Source organism: Phaethon aethereus (genome assembly GCF_964289735.1).
Source record: "Phaethon aethereus genome assembly, chromosome: 5".
Classification (NCBI taxonomy): Eukaryota; Metazoa; Chordata; class Aves; order Phaethontiformes; family Phaethontidae; genus Phaethon; species Phaethon aethereus.
Window position 1 is genome coordinate 36,555,683 of NC_138579.1, and position 17,879 is coordinate 36,573,561.

Genomic DNA, 17,879 nt, shown 5'->3' on the forward strand with positions numbered 1-17,879 from the left:
CTTACAAAGAGAATAAATGGAAAAATAAAATAAATGTAAAAAAATAAAGAAGTGGAAAAGTTAAATGTATGTAAAAGCTAAATCATACTTTAAAAATTAGTATTTTCTCCTTTACTGGTTGTTGCAATAGAGAATCATTATTCCAAATGAACTTCTTATCTGCATATACTATTTATAAAGAAAAAAGTCTTTTAGCATAAAAATATTTTAACTAAATTTCAAAATATGTTTCTGCTCATTTTTCTTTTTAATATTTAAGCCAAAATTTGATCATTTTAGTAATACAGAGTTCTACAGACTCTACTAAACTGAAACTTTAATTACATCAGTAACTCGGTTATTGATTAGGTTAGGTTAAATATTTAAAGAATTTTTTTAATATAATGTTAATGGATTTTACTTGATTTTCCTTGCTTTAGTGAAAACGGTACATCAAATTTGAAATAGTTTTTAATCAGGATCTGATTAATTAATTGGATAGAAACAGAAGTTACGTGAAATGAAACTTAGCTCCATCTTACCAACATAAGTAGCATAAACATGGTTCAGTGTTGGAATGTGTTTCAGTGTAGAAGTCAATGGTTTATCCTGTTCCAGTATGGAGATTAAATGCCATCTTTTATTTTGTCTTCGTAGGAGGTAAAAGAAAAGCAGGATTCTAATCTTAAACGTGACATTGATGGAATGGGAGTCCCAGAAATTAAGTATGGTGATTCAATCTGTTTTGTCCAACACGTGGCCAGTGCCTTATGGTTGACTTACAAAGCACAAGACGCTAAATCAGCACGTTTAGGTCCCTTGAAAAGAAAGGTAATGTTTGAGGGTTTTTTTAATTACTTGTAAAATGAATGTTAGTTGCATAACAGTTTTTGTCTGTCCTGTTTTTTGTCATTCTACCAATGCGGCAATTGTGGATTTAATTGTTTTGTGCTGCTTTATTGAGAATGGTGTGAATGTTTTATTCTAAAAATCAAAACAATGGTGGGTATTAACATAACTATGTAACTGAAGAAAAACTTTGCCACTAAGAAATGTATTTAGCTATTTTTCTTGCCAGAAGAAATTATTAATTTGGGTTCAATTTTTGACACTTCATTAAAATATGGTAATTCCTGATTTGCTTGGCCAAATAATTTTTTTTTTTAAATCTACTTTCAACTGTTTAAGGGCATAAACTTGTAAGTCATCTTATATTATTCACTGTTGATTTAGATTAATTAATGAACTGACAAGTAAATTTGTTATGAAATGAAATGACCCTAGAAACTCAAGTTCCTTAAGGGATACTAATGAACAATTTCCTGCCAAAATGTTAGATGTAGTTGTGATGTGGCATGAAGAAGCTCTTTCTCTCAGACTTTTGGTTATATGGTATGAGTCTATTCTTAAGTAGTGGCATATGACCTGTTATCCAAATTATGTTTACATTTCATTCAGAATTAAGGAGTTTAGTACTAGCTTCGCATAACTCCATCATTACCAAATGATTCTTTGGTTCTGTATTCATAGATTTTTACAACTTCAACCTTTTGTTAGAACAAGAAAAAGAAAAAAAATGTTCATTACTGAAGAGAAGTCGGAATTATTCTTTAATTACTTGTATGTACGTTCACAAGAGGATACCCATACACAGGCACTGTAATACAAAAATGAGGTCCTCAGCACACCCTTGACACAATCTCATTTATTTATGCAGCACGCATGTTCATAAATGGGCAGTGAGTGCCTGACCCCTTCACTTCTTCTCAGCAACTTGGCTGGTCACAGAATTCTTCATATGCCAGTCATTCAGTATTTTCTTGGTAAAAGATTCAGTCACACAATGATGGCCTCTTCCTTTCCCTTGCCAGTATTGGCTATGGGATTCTGTTTCCTCAGAGGGTCCAATTTTACTTCTTGAAAAGGCAACATGTAAATTCTTCCTCTGTATTCAATAAAGGATTTTGCAATAGCTTCCCATGAAGTTTAGGGGCTTTTTTCCCCATTTTTCTGCTCAGCAGCAAGGAACTAAAAGAACCTCCATGATTGCTTGTAGCTTTTATTCTCCTTTCAAACCGTTTCATTCATGTTCAAAGACTGCAGATCTTTTTCTTGTTTCCTGTAATTGATATTCCTGTGGAGGCAAGAAAGAGTTTTTCATCCTCTGCAAAATATGGTACTAGACTATAATTTTGTAAGCAAGTTTAGATATATAGATCCCTTTACATTTCATATCAGATTTATTTTTCTACAGTAAAAGTGAAGTTATAGCTTTGTATGCATCTTCCACCATCATTTTGTCAGGAGATTTTCACTTTCAGTCATTGTAATCCTTCTCAAGCTGACCTTCACTTTTCGTAACCTGTCTCAGTAGCCCTAGGAGTATTGAGAAATACCTTATTTTAGAAGAGGCAAAGGGTGGTTTGGTTTTTTTTTCCACGTAACCCAGCTATTACAACTGACAGCTGTTGCAAGTCTATAGAGGAGAAAACAACTGTGGGATGAGTTCTGTTATAAAATCCTCAAAATGCCAAGTAAAAATTTGTGTAGTTTGGCCTTGGTGTAGTTTCATGTATCTAGTTATCATTCTATCTTTCCAAGACAGGAATACGTAAGAAATTCTGGCATCATTTGTGAGGCTTCTGTTGTACAACTTCTGCCAGAATTTTGATCTGTCGTATCTCTCTCTCTCAGATCTTGGTAACCAAAAGTTCAAGACTCTGTCAGGTAGTGATGATGTTTATGTCAATATTCTATTTAACATTCCTCCACCATGAGTGATGGATGCCTACCTTTTTACTTTGAGAGCTTGCTTCTGTGTAAGCTATGAACTCTGGCAGAGCTCCAGAATGGTAGAGCTTAGAGAATAGAGAAACATAAGCTACATGTTTTGGATTCATGTCCTGGAGACCATTGTTCAGGGTGTTGGTCAATGCCAAATGTCCTTTTATACACAGGGAGTTGGTTTATCTGAGGATAGAGCTGGAGCTTCTGAATGTGATCTGCTTACTGGAGTTCTAAATAAACACTTTTCTGTTGTGGTGTTTCTAGATGATTTAGTTGAGGTTTTGGCTGTGTTTTTGAGGTTTCTTGTTTTGGTGGGTTTTTTTTTTTTTTTGTCAGAGAAATAGGGACAATTAGGTCCTTCTAGAAGATTTCTCTCTTCCCTGATCTACGGTATACTTAGTGAGAAGCGTGCATATCTACTACACACTAGTGAAGGTGCAATTACTTTTCAAGCCGTGTCAGCTTTAATAGCCTATCTGTCAAATGTTTTCATTCCCATACCATTCCTGTAGCTCCAAAATCTGGAGCGACATGCAATGGCTTGAGGAAACATTATCTGATTGTCAAATGTTTTCTTACTAATGTTGTGATGGGAAGACTGGTTCTTTAGCTATTGTTCAGTTAAAAGACCTCAGGACCCTTCTTTATGGGAACAATGATATTTCACCTAACAGTGTCACCCACAGTGTGACTCTATATAAAGAAGTACTTGAACAAAGAGGAAAGATGACCATTATGTAAGCTGGTCTCCTTTAAGATAACATTATCATTGAAAAATGTCTTTCTAGTCCTCTCCATCACATCTCCATGGATTCTGGGGTTCAGATAAACTCATGGGGTGATGTTTGCCTCTTCTAAAAGCACTTCCTCAGCGTGTTGGAAGGAACAGAGCACACATGTACTCTGGATCCTTCCAACTATAGAAAAACGGCACTTTCCAATTGTTAAGGGAGAAGCCGGTGCCCAAGCATTCACACACCAGTCAAGGAGTCACACACCACCCAAGACTAACTGCTAGGACCGGAGTCCGTTCACAGTGGGCAACTCCAGTAAGCCGATGGGTGCCCCTTTCGACTCCACACACACTCACTCTTGGGTGCTTCCTCTCCCCTCAGGCTCGATCCTAGGTTTCCCAGAGCAGAATCTCCGACATGACATACACCAGACGAATTTGGTGGTACAGCCGTGTAGAACAGCTCCAGCTGGATACCTCCGGAGAGGCACCCCTAACAAAAGACTCTCTGGGCAATTATACCCTTACAATCTAAGTTCCCCTCTCCTTGCAAGATGGTTCAGTCCAATAGTAGTATTTGGGTCTGGGGTCTCCTTGTTCTTCATTGGATCCTTTCACTGTCTCCAGGCGGGCCGTTCTTTTTATTTTCTCGAGGAGGCAACTTCTGCTGATGGATGTGAATATCTTATCTTTCTAATTTACACTGGTTTTGGGGCCTCCCCTCATGCAGCTAAGAGTTCAGTATAAATTCATCAGTATCTAGGTGAAAGGCCTAAGGCTTTTTACTAATGCTATACAATGGATTCCATTTGAACTAGGAAGTGACTCCTGTAACACCAGTGCTTTGGTATACCTATATGCCAGTATGTACAAAAAAACATTGGTAAACAACCTTCCCATTTGTGCCAGTAAGTACTTGCATAACATTATTGGTTTCTTGGTTAACTATTCAATGCCGTAATTATTCTGCTAAATGGGAAGTAGGGCAGCAAATTTTTACTATCTCAGAACTAGAAAAATATATTTTTCAGCAGAGAATTCAATAGCTAACATCTTAGGCAAGAAAGCAGGATAACTCACATTTAATTCTTAAAACAGCGCTGTAGGATTTTAATGACTCAAAATTATCAGACTTATTTTTGTGCTACCTAGAAGTTACGCTGCCTTTTGTGAAATTGGGTATTTATTTAAAGGGAAAAATTAAAAACCCACCAAAGGATCTCTGTTATTGCTTGAAGTTTAGGTGATGTTCACATCTGGTTCTGATGAGAATCCAATGTAATGTGTAGAGAATAGTTAAATGAGTCAGAAGTTACTTATAAATGTTGCTCCTTTAGCTGCATTGTAATTTTTCTGTTTGTCACTCCAACTTGATTTTTTTGTCAGTAGTCTTTTCATGCATGAATCCTTTAGGAAATGATCCTTAAGACAGTGAAGATCCTCTTTCCCTGACTGACAGAATATATAAAGAATGACATTTTTTTATTTCAGTTGGAAAGTATTTGATAGCATATATGTTTAATGAATTGTGGGAGAATAAAGGTACATTACAATGTCTTCTCTGAATATCTTGTATGTGAGACTGGAAAATTTGTAATTGATCAATAAACTGAGACTGACAAATTTGTAATTAATTAATAAACAGGTATTCAGATAAAATGATTAACCAGTAGCTCAGTATATATGCAATTACTGTTTTCAATACAATATTGAAATAAGTTACCAAATATTTAAAAGTACAAAGGTTTTTAAAGTAATTATTGTGATAATTACTGATTTTCAATAGGTTATATTACACCAAGAAGGCCATATGGATGATGGTCTAACCTTACAAAGATGTCAGCACGAGGAATCCCAGGCTGCTCGAATCATTCGCAATACTATGAGTTTATTCAGCCAGTTTATAAGGTAGGTGTTACCATCTTGTATACAATCGTTTTTTAAAGTGTTCTGAAATTATAAGAATTTCTCTAACAGAATCCTTATTTCGTCCTTTCAACTATTTGTATTTAGAAGCTATTAGCAATGTATTTTTTTACTGACTTAAGTTTATAATTTTGATGAGTAATGCCATTAAATAGATAAAAAAGCTTATTTAAGATTATTTACATGAAATTTAATACCTTGAAGCCAGAATCAAACTGGATCATAATCCAGGTTGAAGAAAGCATGCTAAATGATCTTAGTGTAACCCCATTAGTAGATATTCTACAGTAGCTCAACTTCACAGTGTTCATAAGAGGGTTTTTATTTTTCCATTTTTCTCAGTAGATCAAATATAGCTAACTCTATTCAAATTTGTCAAACTAATTGAAAGGAATGTTGACACCTAATACTGTTTAGATCAAAAATACCTTCTGAGTAGTATTTGTCTTCCAAATCTGTGCTGTACTAGAGGGCAATGCAGTTAGTAATTATACCTCAGTAAGAATTATCTGAGATTGGGCTGTTCCACTAACTGTGTAATAGAACTCAAAAACTAATGTGGAAACAGTGATGGTTATTTCCACAGATGAAAACACCAAAGCCCTTGGATACCTGGGCATGTGAAACATGCAATATATGAGTACCCTAAGCATGGCATCAGTACTACAAAGGATATTAGAAAGTCAGGGAATTTAAACAACAATTTGATACCAGACTTGCTCTGTCATAATCTTGATTTATTGAGAAGGTTATATAGAGAGTTGTACTTGTTAAGTAGTTGCCTAATATCCTTGCCACACGTGTGGCAACATAATACCTTTCTTTTCATGGAAAACAGAATCTTCGCCAACAGCAGAACAAATGCGTTAGACATGAATATCATTTAAAGCAGTTTATCTGAATTGTATGTTGCTGACTTAATAGCCTTTGGGTCCTCAGGAGATGTTAAATCTTAATGAACCGTTGACAAAATGACCATGAAAAGATGCTGTATTTATCGCATTTCATCCCAAGTTTGGTTTTCTGGATTCAAGCCTGTATTTAAAAAACATTATTTATGAAATAGATTTTATGAATCAAAATTTGACTTGCTTTCATCATATTAATGAACTCGCTCCAGCTTAATTTTTAGAGTAATTGATTCATGACATTTATCTTATATTACTAAACTTAAATGGCAGTAGCTCTTTAACAAGCAGCAAGACACAGGTCTTCAATTCAGTGAAAGTTCCATGTTTCCTTAATTATAGCTCTTCCATACTGTTTGGTTTTGTCTGAAGATTTTTAGGGTAAAATACAATTCTGTGTCAATGCATATTCATTTATAATTGCTGAGATTAACATACAAGAATGAAAAATGAAATCTCAGACTCCTTGAAATTCTTTGTATTTTTAAATCCCATGCTTCTTTATTTCCTGTATAGAGTTGATAGAGAAGACCTAATTAATGGTTAGGATTAACTGTTATTTTTGTGTTCTTTGTCTAGAAGACTGGAGGTATACAGCCTCAGTTACTCCTACTATTTTAGTCTATCTGCACATTACACCTACATCATCAATAGGATTTAAAGTATCTAAACAGTATCAATTACTGTGAGAAAAGACTTCAGTGCATCTTTCAGCTGTTTTTCAGCTTTTTGCTGACTTACAATGTTTCTTCTGCTCATTTTTTCAGGTTTTTTAATCATTCTTTCTCTTTACATCACTGCAGAAAGGGAAACATGATTCCACTTCAGGAAGCTCTCAGTGCTGGATACCCCAACAATAGATGTTTGAATGACTTGCAGTTCAGATCAGGTGTTGCTCGCATATATGTCATATGTATAACAAGACTAGATTTAGATTACAACAGAAAATAGGCTGCTACGTAATACTGTAAATGAATAATGCTGCCAGTCTTTCTTGTTGTTATTTGTCATAGTGGAAACAACAGAACACTATCACCCACTGCCCTGCCTGTTGAGGAGATGGCTCAGACTCTGCAAGACCTGATTACTTACTTCCAACCTCCTGAAGAAGACCTGGAACATGAAGATAAGCAAAGCAAGCTTCGGTCACTCAAAAACAGACAAAATCTATTCAAAGAAGAGGTAGAGAGAGAGGAATTGTTAACATTATTTTAAAGCGTATCATGTCACAACCATTGAGAACTTAAACATTATCATCTAGATGCATGCATATGATTCATAATGTAAAGTTCCAAAGCTGCTATACGTGTGTAATAGGCTGTAATGCCATATCATAACTTACTGTAAGGTATTTTTCACTTAAACACTTGTCACAGGCCACAAGCTCTCTGTCATAGAATTTGATCTTAATACTTCTAAGCCTTTTTAAACAGATAACATTTTTAAAAGAAACAATTGTGACAAATTTCTTTTTCTCTCTATGAAGTTACACATTCTGGATACCCCAAATGAATAATAAAACATGGATCAGTGATAGATACTATTTCTGATGTCTTTTCTGTTTACCAGAGTGTGAAACAGGAACTTTTTTTCTCTAGAAACTGGAAGAATGCTAGTCTTAGAGCAGGTTATGTATTACATAATTGCAGAATTGCTCCTCTCTGAAAACTGAATAATTACACTACTGTATAAATAGGAAATATATTTTACAATGTTTTTAGACATATTTGGATTGCTTGCTGATTTTCAATACCATTTTTTTTTTCTCCAAACTGAAGTTAAAAATTATTCTAGTACTTGAACTTGTTTATTTTACAGATATTTTATCAGATAGTAAAATTTCCACCTTCTTTTAATCAACAAAAATTCCTTTGCATATAATTTTAAAGTGTTTTTTGTTGAGGTTTCTTTTCCTATGTAAGGAAGATTTTATGTAAAAAAGAGTCTTTTCACAAAAACTGTAAAAGCCTTTATTGTCAGCTTTGTTTGTTCCTTTTTATAATACTTAGCTGAGACAAGAACAATATAGAATAATTTTCTAAAATGGTTGATTGTGATATAGATAAATATCAGTTCAAATCTTGTAAGCACAATAGTGTTAATCTAAGATGATGCAGCTTTTAAGTGTGAACAGGACAACAATAAATACTTTTTCATGTACAGTTTGCTTTCCTCTCTGTCATATGCATTTAGGGAATGCTGGCACTAGTTTTGAATTGCATTGATCGCTTAAATGACTACAACAGTGCAGCTCATTTTGCAGGAATTGCAAGAGAAGAACATGGTACAGCATGGAAAGAAATTTTGAATCTCCTTTACAAGTTGTTAGGTAAGTTCTTCTATGATCTGCTAATGTAAAAAAAAAACAGGATATGTATTCTTTATAGTCTACTTGCTGCTTCACCACCAAGTAATACTTTGTGTGTTATACATGCTATAATGTAAATTACAGAATTTCTTCCATATCCTACTGATACTTGTTAACAGAGAGCAGAGCTTATTGAGCAATGATACAGCAGTAAAATAAATCTCGGCTAGGAGAAGGAGTGGTGCAGCATGCCAAATGCGTGGGTTCGTTTTTTTAAATGTAACTGTGGTATGCAAATGGATGTGAATTCTTATTTTAAAAATTAGAAAAAACAGAAAACAATCTTTAGATATGAAACTGAAGAGAAGCCTAAAAGTAATAGTTGGAACTTGTAGGTCTACTGAATCCATGGTTGTCATGTGGGGCTTAGATTTAAATGTTAATAACAATAATCACATAAAACAGAAATTAAATTTTTGTTTTTCAATTTCAATGCCACGCTTTCTAGAGTCAACTGCCTCTGTGTTGTAGTAGCGCCAAAATTATATAATAGGAGAAATATGTATATGTGTATTTCTTTAAATCACTAATTTGATACCTGAGTCATGTAATTCCTTATATGGGGAATCTTGTCTTCTGATGGAGTTTAAATATGTTCTAGTTTCATTACAAAGAAAGTTAGTCCCAAACCATAGCAAAATACACAAGTCAAGAGTTGGGACAAGAATAAAACAAACCAGGGGATAGCGCTTTGAAGCATCAAGTTACTCACATAGCACAGACATGCAGATGCTTCTGGTAAAATCTTCTCATTGCTTTAGGAAGTAATGAGATACCATTGCCTGCATTTTACTACAGTCTTCTGAGTTTAAAGGAAAGCAGGATGAAAAAATGTAAAAACCCTCTTTAGTGCTATTTAGGCCTTTTTGTCTTGATTTTCTTCTGCAGGTAGAATAATAGAATAGTTTGGGTTAGAAGGGTCCATTTAAGCCCATCTAGTCCCTCCTGCAATGAGCAGGGACATCTTAAACTAGATCAGATTGCTCAGAGCCCCAGCCAACATCCTGAACACACTTGTTCTGGTGTAATAAATATTAAGTTAATGCTTCATAATAAAAATCCTTGACAATTGTATACAAAAGGCTTCTTTGTTTTTCTATGATCAGTAATAACTTCTTGAAGAAAAAAACCAATATTGCTTGAAATACTTGAATGCTGCTGAACATTCAAAGTGCAGTCAAATAACATTGTGTTCTGCGCTGCTGAAGACTACAAGCTATACATTCTATAACATGTTTTAATCAGAAAGTAGAGCTAAAGTGCAGTACACCCAACCTGCACTTGAGCTTAAACTTCTGCATATGATCTTCCGACTCAGTGGTAGGAAGAAATAGAAAAAGAAGTGTTTCAGCCTGTTGATCATGGCAGTGCTTGACATTTGCGTCAAAGGTGGTTGATAATTTCTATTTAAATTTAACGATAAAAGAAAACAGAAACAAAACATAGTTTTTGCTTTGCTAAATTCTTGTTTATTTAGTAGGCCTCGTCAACTTCAAAAACTACATGCACTTTAGAACTTACATCATTTGCTGATATTCTAATTAATGAAAATCTTAATTCTTTATTACTATAACGTATGTGTATTTAGTATGTGTCTGTTTATTATTTTGTGAAGTTGTTGTAAAAATTGTGTTAAAATATACATGATTAACATTGGTGATTTAAAAAGGAAATCTCCTGTTATAAAATTATATCTTGTTATTTTTTTCCAGCTGCTCTCATTCGTGGCAACAGAAACAATTGTACTCAGTTTTCCAGTAACCTTGATTGGCTTATAAGTAAATTGGACAGATTAGAATCTTCCTCAGGTGAGACTCGGTTTTATCAATGTAAATTAACTGTCAATGCACCGTACGCAGCTGTCTTACATTGTGAATGTCAGAGCAGTTCTCCTTGAAAACAACATGTCTTAGAAAACAAATACACTGTATTTTTTTTAAATTGAGCTAAGTGTTACATTTAAACGGACATTTTTGTGGCATTTTTCGGTTCCATACATTTGGTATGTGCAATACCACATCCGGTCAGTGTAGAACGTGACTTCAGTGAATGGATTGGGTCAGATGATAACCAGACTACTATCCCATTGCTATTGAGTAACACCAGAGCTGTTTGTCAGCACAAGTACAAATAACATATCTCTATAGAGAGAGAAGGTTTTTTTCGCTATGGGGTGTTCAACAAAATATCAAAATACTGTACAATGCTCCCTACTAAAACCTTTATCTCCTTCATTGAAAAGAAGGAGCTAAACTTGCATTTTTCTCAGGTGATTTTAAAATTGTGGCTATTTTCAAAACAAAACCGCTTCATAATACATTTATGTCTAATGTGGTTCATATAGTCATATCAATACTCTTTAACAGTGTTTTCTCTTTTTAGGCTGAAGAAGAGATGATCTCTTAAGATACTCTTGTTACTTGCTGAGCTTTTAGATTGTGTTCAGTTGCGCAGATGATTTAACGCCAACATTATTTCTGTGGCCTTCATACAGGTATTTTGGAAGTGTTGCACTGTATCTTGATTGAAAGCCCAGAAGCTTTAAATATAATAGCTGAGGAGCACATCAAATCCATTATTTCATTGTTGGACAAACATGGGCGCAATTACAAGGTATGTTAGGAAAAACTAAGGAAGTATTGATAATCTTACAATGATTTGTGGAAAAAAACCAGAGAAATGTCTAGATGGAAATAAGTGTTTCTAGTACCTTTAAAGGCATAAAATAACCTTGAAGTACACCTGCAAAATTGCTTTGTTGAGATTAAAAAAAATGTGTAATATATAATTGCTTTTCATTTTCCAATACAGCCAATATGTATGACAAGGAAGTCGTTAGGAAATATTGATAACCTGTCAGAACTTTGTATTTGCTGAGAAAATTAAACATTCTGGTGGCTCTAAGCACACTGACAGAGTAGCTTGGTTTGTGGTGCAGGGCCCTGCAGAAGCAGTGCAGAAGCAGAAGTTGTTGTATCTGCAGAAAGACAGAACTAAAATTCTGCAAATTCATTCCGAACTTGAGTAATAATAGTAGTAGTAGAAAAGAACAAAATAAAAGGAGAAATCAGAAAAATAATCCAAATATCTGAAAACACAGGTGTTCAGAAGAAAGAAAAAACCCTGAGTTATACCAGAAGAAATAATGGTGGAAATTAATTTAGACATCAGTGTGCAATTTATTATTGCAGAAGAAGGTGAACAGAGTTTCCGGCTGCAATCAGGATGACATGACAACACAGAGGAGGATATAGTTTTATGTATGATTTTCTGATGTGAGTTTCCTTCCTCAATTAAAATTTTATTTCAAAGACTGATAAACTGGAAGAAGAACAAAGAAGGTTTTAGTGAGCTGAAATGACTCATTTACAGGAGAAAGTAATATGGAGAACCTAACCAACTACAGATGCGGAAAAGGAGAGAAGTGTTTTTAAGCATGGTTAAGGAGTATCAACTGATATAAGTAGGCATAAGAAAAAGTTGAAATTACAGCGGTAAGTTTAGGTTACTGTTTTTAGCTCTTAGCAAGATGATTGTGCTGTGCCAGTCACCTGCAAAGAGAACGTTTCAGCTGGAGCATCTTAATGTAGACCTTAATGTAGTGAGAAGTTAAAGCAGAAAAGGAAAATGTTGTATACAGGGGAAGAATTAGGCTGGGTAATGGATTTGTGCATTTCCATTTGTAATGTCTTTGACTAAACATGAGTAAGTAATGAAGTTATGTGAAGTAATGGATTTATTTGTTACTCTGGAAACAGTGTCTCTTGTTCTCTTCCTAGATAAGAAATGCTGTTATGATTTAGGAAATAACAAACAGTAATATTATTAACCAAAATTGTATTGGAAATTATTTATTTGAAGAGGTTTTTAAATGAAAATCCTTGTGTCAGAAATGTGGTCAGTGAGTGCATAGAGATTATTTAAACAGTTTATGTGTAAATTCTGAGTTACTGGTAATCATTAATGTGATTAAGACACTCTACAGCTGACTACTGGGCAGAGTTTCTGCGGTTGAGTTACTACCTCTATCCTTCTGCTAGAGGTTTCTGCCCAATAACAGATGATAGAAAGGAAAATGCATGGGCTGGGACATAGCAAATCCAGAATATATTAGTTTAAACGGCTGTTGAAGGTGGTTTTGTGCTAATACACTGGGCAGAGAACAGTAGTGGCTAAAATAAATGTTCTGTTCTGCTGCTCCTTGTGTTGTGTAACAGTTTCCAAAATGCTAATCAACAGTGTGAAGGTGGTTCTTTCTCTTGGGGATGGTCTGTAAGAGTTGAGACCATTTGGGCTCATTGCTCACTGATTGCTTGTCAGAGCTTATGGGCATCTTTAAGTTTCTCTGTTTTTTTGCAAAAGTGTGCAGCTTTATCCCTCAGCATTAAAAAACCACTATGTTACTGTTTCTCTCTTCCAAAACCTTTTGCTTCAGTCATCTGTGGGAGAATTACATCAATCTCTCTCACTTTTCAGACTATGACAAAAAAAAAAAAAAAGCTCTAATTTTAGAATTGTTCTGAAACTCTGCTTTACTTTATAGTGGATTCTTTTAAATGTTTTTCATTTTAAAAATAAATAGATTACTTCTCATATTGAAAACATGCTTTCTGAATGGGTTCATAAGCAGTCTGAGAATTGCAGTTGAGAATTGTCCACTAACTTTGCTCAAAAAGTTTTTTGTGCTGCAGTAAATTTCTCAAAGAATTTTATTTTACATTTCAAATTTTTAATGAGATTTGATTTTAAAAAATTGTAAATAGTTGATTAGTTGATGTACAGCTATTCTAGCTTTTTTTTTTCTAATCAAAATGAGAATAAAGAATCTCGAAGGAAAGTTTTTTGAGGCATTTTGCAAACCCTGTGTTCTGGATTTGTGTTCCATGAATGTTTGATATCCTCTGTCAGTAGTGCAGACTACACTCGATCCATATGTGTGAAAACTGGTTTAGAAAACAATAATGATAATGTGTATTATATTCCTTCTATTCTGAATGTAAATTAAGCTCACACTGAATAATAGCACATCCAGCTGCCTTTACCCAGCTTTCTTCTGATTTTTTTTTTTTAAGGTTCTCGATCTGCTTTGCTCTCTCTGTGTTTGTAATGGAGTTGCAGTTCGTGCCAATCAAAATCTGATCTGTGACAATCTACTGCCTAGGAGAGACTTACTCTTGCAAACACGTTTGATTAATGATGTGACAAGGTACAGTGACGTGTTTTATTGTGATATTAGAAAAAATGGAACTTGGATGTCTTTAGTAATTAACTGAAGAAAATACTGTAACCTAAGAGATGTTCCACAGCTTTCAATATTGAGACACACACTTTAGGAAGTGTTTCTGTATTAACTTCTGAAAAATCCATCTTTACTAACAACATAGCAATTGTAATGGAAACTGTGCTCAAATAGAAATCGCTAATTAATAGTAAAATCTGTTCCGATCTTAACAGAAGGATGAAAGTTGCTTGCTTCTCATTCAAAACAGAACATGGCTTTACCTGGTAATTATTACAGAGTGTGTAAACATACTGTTAAGCGCTTGTGCGTTTTAAGAGGGATTTGATTTCCTGACAACCTCAATCCTGTTTTTTTGATTTTAGGAAATGTTCTTTTAATTCCTGTTTTGATTTTGAGTTTTGCAAAGCACGGAACCTGTACCTTAGAAGATGATTCTACAGCAGCTTTATAAAGTCATAAAATGGGTTATTATTTTAAATATTATAAACAAAATCTGGACATCTATACTCCTATCGTATTCGCAAAGTGAATTTGACTATTATTCATATGTCAAATTTTATGTTTACACTAACTGGCTTACATTTTCTTTCTTAGCATAAGGCCAAACATATTTTTGGGTGTTGCTGAGGGCTCTGCACAATACAAGAAGTGGTACTTTGAGTTAATAATTGATCAGGTTGATCCATTCTTGACGGCAGAACCCACCCATTTACGAGTTGGATGGGCCTCTACTTCAGGTTATGCCCCCTATCCTGGAGGTGGAGAAGGATGGGGAGGCAATGGTGTTGGTGATGACCTTTACTCTTACGGTTTTGATGGCCTTCATCTGTGGTCTGGTAAGTACTTTGGTCACTTCCACTTATTCTGACATTTAGGAGTTACCTGCCTTTGCCTTCAGTACCTGTGTGTATATAGCATGCTATTTTATAGTGAGCTACATTGAGAACTCTGGGATACCATGAAGTTATTTGGAATTTCAGATCAGACTTCTTGTCTGAGATTTTTGTCAAAACTGAACTATACCAATTAGGCTTTTTAGCAGAGAGCTTCTATTGTCATGATTTTGATCAAAAAATGGCATTCTCCAGATTTAGATCAATACTGACTTAAGTCTATCTGTTCAAAATCAATCGGTGTATTGATCTCAGACAAACTAGTTGTATGTGGATCTACATTTGCATTATTCACAGAATCACAGAATCATTAAGGTTGTAAAAGACCTTTAAGATCATGAAGTCCAACCACCAACCCAACACCACCGTGCCCCCTAAATCATGTCCTGAAGCGCCACATCCACATGTTTTTTGAATACTTCCAGTGATGGTGACTCCACAACGTCCCTGGGCAGCTTGTTCCAATGTTTGACCACTCTCTCAGTAGAGACATTTTTCCTAGTATCTAGTCTAAAGCTCCCCTGGTACAACTTGTGGCCATTTCCTCTTGTCCTATCACTAGTTCCTTGGGAGAAAAGACCAACACCCACCTCACCACAACCCCCTTTCGGGTATTTGTAGAGAGCAATGAGGTCTCCCCTCAGCCTCCTCTTCTCCAGACTGAGCAACCCCAGTTCCCTCAACTGCTTCTCATAAGACTTGTGCTCCAGACCCCTCATGAGCTTCGTTGCCCTTCTCTGGACACGCTCCAGCACCTCAGCATCCTTCTTGTAGTGAGGGGCCCAAAACTGGACACAGTATTCAAGGTGCGGCCTCACCAGTGCCGAGTACAGGGACACGATCACTTCCCTACTCCTGCTGGCCACACTATTTCTGATACAGGCCATTCTTTCACTTTGTATCTATGGTTGAAGTAAAATGACGATTATTATCCTAGTGATAGATTTAATAAATTGACTTTAAATTTTGATAAGTAGTTTCATAAAAGATAATTTTGGCAATTAGAAATAAGAATTGCTACACTATTACTAACTTTGGTTGTTTTTAGAACATAGATTTGTATGGTGTAATATCAAACTGAAAACCTGTAGTTGCTATGCTGTTTGAAAAAATCTGTTTTGGATCATTATCTAAAAAAGGCTTAGTAGAAAAAAACCAGTTTTTCTAGGAATGCTTCTTAATGTGTGTAGTAATCTAGGAGGCTTTCAGTATTGCAGTGAAGTGATTACACTTGCAGTTTGTAAAGAAGGGAGTTAATGGATACCAGCAAATGTATATTTGTGGTCCCTTAAGGATCCATGATGATAAACTTGTGGTTTTATTAGCCATTGTTTGTTCAAGCAAATGGAATATGTTAGTGGGCTGTGTTAATGAAAAAGTGGAAGTCGGGTAGATTTGGGTAAGAGCTCTAGAAGAGTAAAAGGAGTTTACAGGAGGGCTCTAAGTGTTACAGTTCAAATAATTTTTGTAGTAATTAGTGTGTTATAAAGAGTAACCACTGAGGAAAAAGAAGTAAGCAAGAATCTGATTAGGATGCTTTGGAGAGGGATTAGTGAGAGCCCTCTGGGGTACATAGCTAGCTGGAAAATGGTTTTGGCAATGAGCAAGGCTGTTGGTTTTTTGTGTGGTTATCGCTCTCCCAATACTATATCTAGGGAAAGGGAACTAGAATATACTTTTTGTAAGCAGACAGGTTTGTCACAGCAGAATACTTTTTGATTGTGTCAATATCTGTTCCTATAGAAACAACCAGCAAAGTGCTATTGGCTAATTCTAAGAATCAAATGGTAACTCAGGAAACATTGATGGTTGGTTTTGCTTTCTTAAAGTTCCTAAATACTCTCTAACTAAGGAACATTTCAGAGAGGAAATAATGCATAAGGCTGTAAAATAAGAAAATATGTATGTAATTAGTTGTATATCCTTAATTATATCATCTGCTATCTTTGTAACATCATTCTTCATTGAACTATCAATAAGTAATGAAAGGAGGGAGAAAAGTAGTAGGAAGTGAAACACATGCTAAAATTTCTAGAAGATTTTACGTATGTATTCTACTTACATAAATATTTAAAACAGAGCTCTGGCAATTAGGTTTTGTACCTAAAACATGTAACAATCTATCTTAATTGGTAAAGATTTTTAGTTCATATAGAAGATTTTGTTAAGAATATAGATGAAACTGAAGGATTACCTTTAATTAACATTATATTAATATTAAAATTGTATTTTCTCTGGCTTATACCTTTTTTAATCACAAATTGTTTGAGAGTACATTCTATTGGCTGGGTCTCTGCCTCAAGATAGAATTGACTTGAAACTTGAGTTAATTTTCTGGAATGAGGTGTGAACATTTTTTTCCAAAGTTAGACAATTCTGGCCAACCTTCCTCAGAAATTTTCAAACATTGAGCGGGGAATGTAAGATTTTGTTGTAAAGGACATTTTGTAACAATTTGTTTCACCAGGAATTAGCTTTCTATGTTTCCTGTAGAAGTCTTTTAAAATTTGTTCAAAAGACTTAGAATCAGTATCAGCACACTGTATAGATCTATCTTAATTTAACAAATTTAAGTTTTGTTTCTTGAGTGTCTATCCATCCATGAGCGTTCAGAAGTTTGGGGAAAAAATAGACATTATTTTAGTTCTTGTGTGTACAATCTTTAATTATGAAGTAGCATGTTATTTTTACTTCCAGATCTCTCTTGCATGCAGTAAATGATGGTTAGTTTTTAGCTTGTTCAATTTGTGGCTTGTGCTTTATTTACTGTACACTATTCAAGGCATGTAGGCAAAATCATTAATTTCCCTGTATTTCTTAATGCCTTGAAATGCCATATTCAACTAAGTACTCTTTAATGGCTCAGAAAAGAATAGTGTAGGGCCATGCAATTAAAAAGTGTGTTGTAAATACAGCGTACATAAATATGCTGAATTTGATTTTATGGCCTTAATTCTAACATGTCCTAATTTGGGTGTGTTTGACTTTTCAATTATATTAGCATTGTTCTAACATAAGATTTTGTATATAAAATCTCTGTGTG

General features: G+C 34.7%; 1 protein-coding gene across 1 annotated transcript in view; it reads left to right on the top strand.

The window, feature by feature from the left end:
- The window catches only part of RYR3 (ryanodine receptor 3), a gene marked incomplete at both ends in the record, with an annotated part of 240,011 nt that overhangs the window by 80,727 nt on the left and 141,405 nt on the right, over positions 1-17,879 (top strand). The window contains 8 exons of the mRNA XM_082000511.1: positions 637-810; positions 5,286-5,407; positions 7,347-7,515; positions 8,527-8,662; positions 10,414-10,509; positions 11,196-11,314; positions 13,774-13,907; positions 14,538-14,779. Of these exons, the coding sequence (XP_081856637.1) occupies positions 637-810; positions 5,286-5,407; positions 7,347-7,515; positions 8,527-8,662; positions 10,414-10,509; positions 11,196-11,314; positions 13,774-13,907; positions 14,538-14,779 (1,192 nt within the window). The remainder of the gene's footprint in view (positions 1-636; positions 811-5,285; positions 5,408-7,346; positions 7,516-8,526; positions 8,663-10,413; positions 10,510-11,195; positions 11,315-13,773; positions 13,908-14,537; positions 14,780-17,879) is intronic.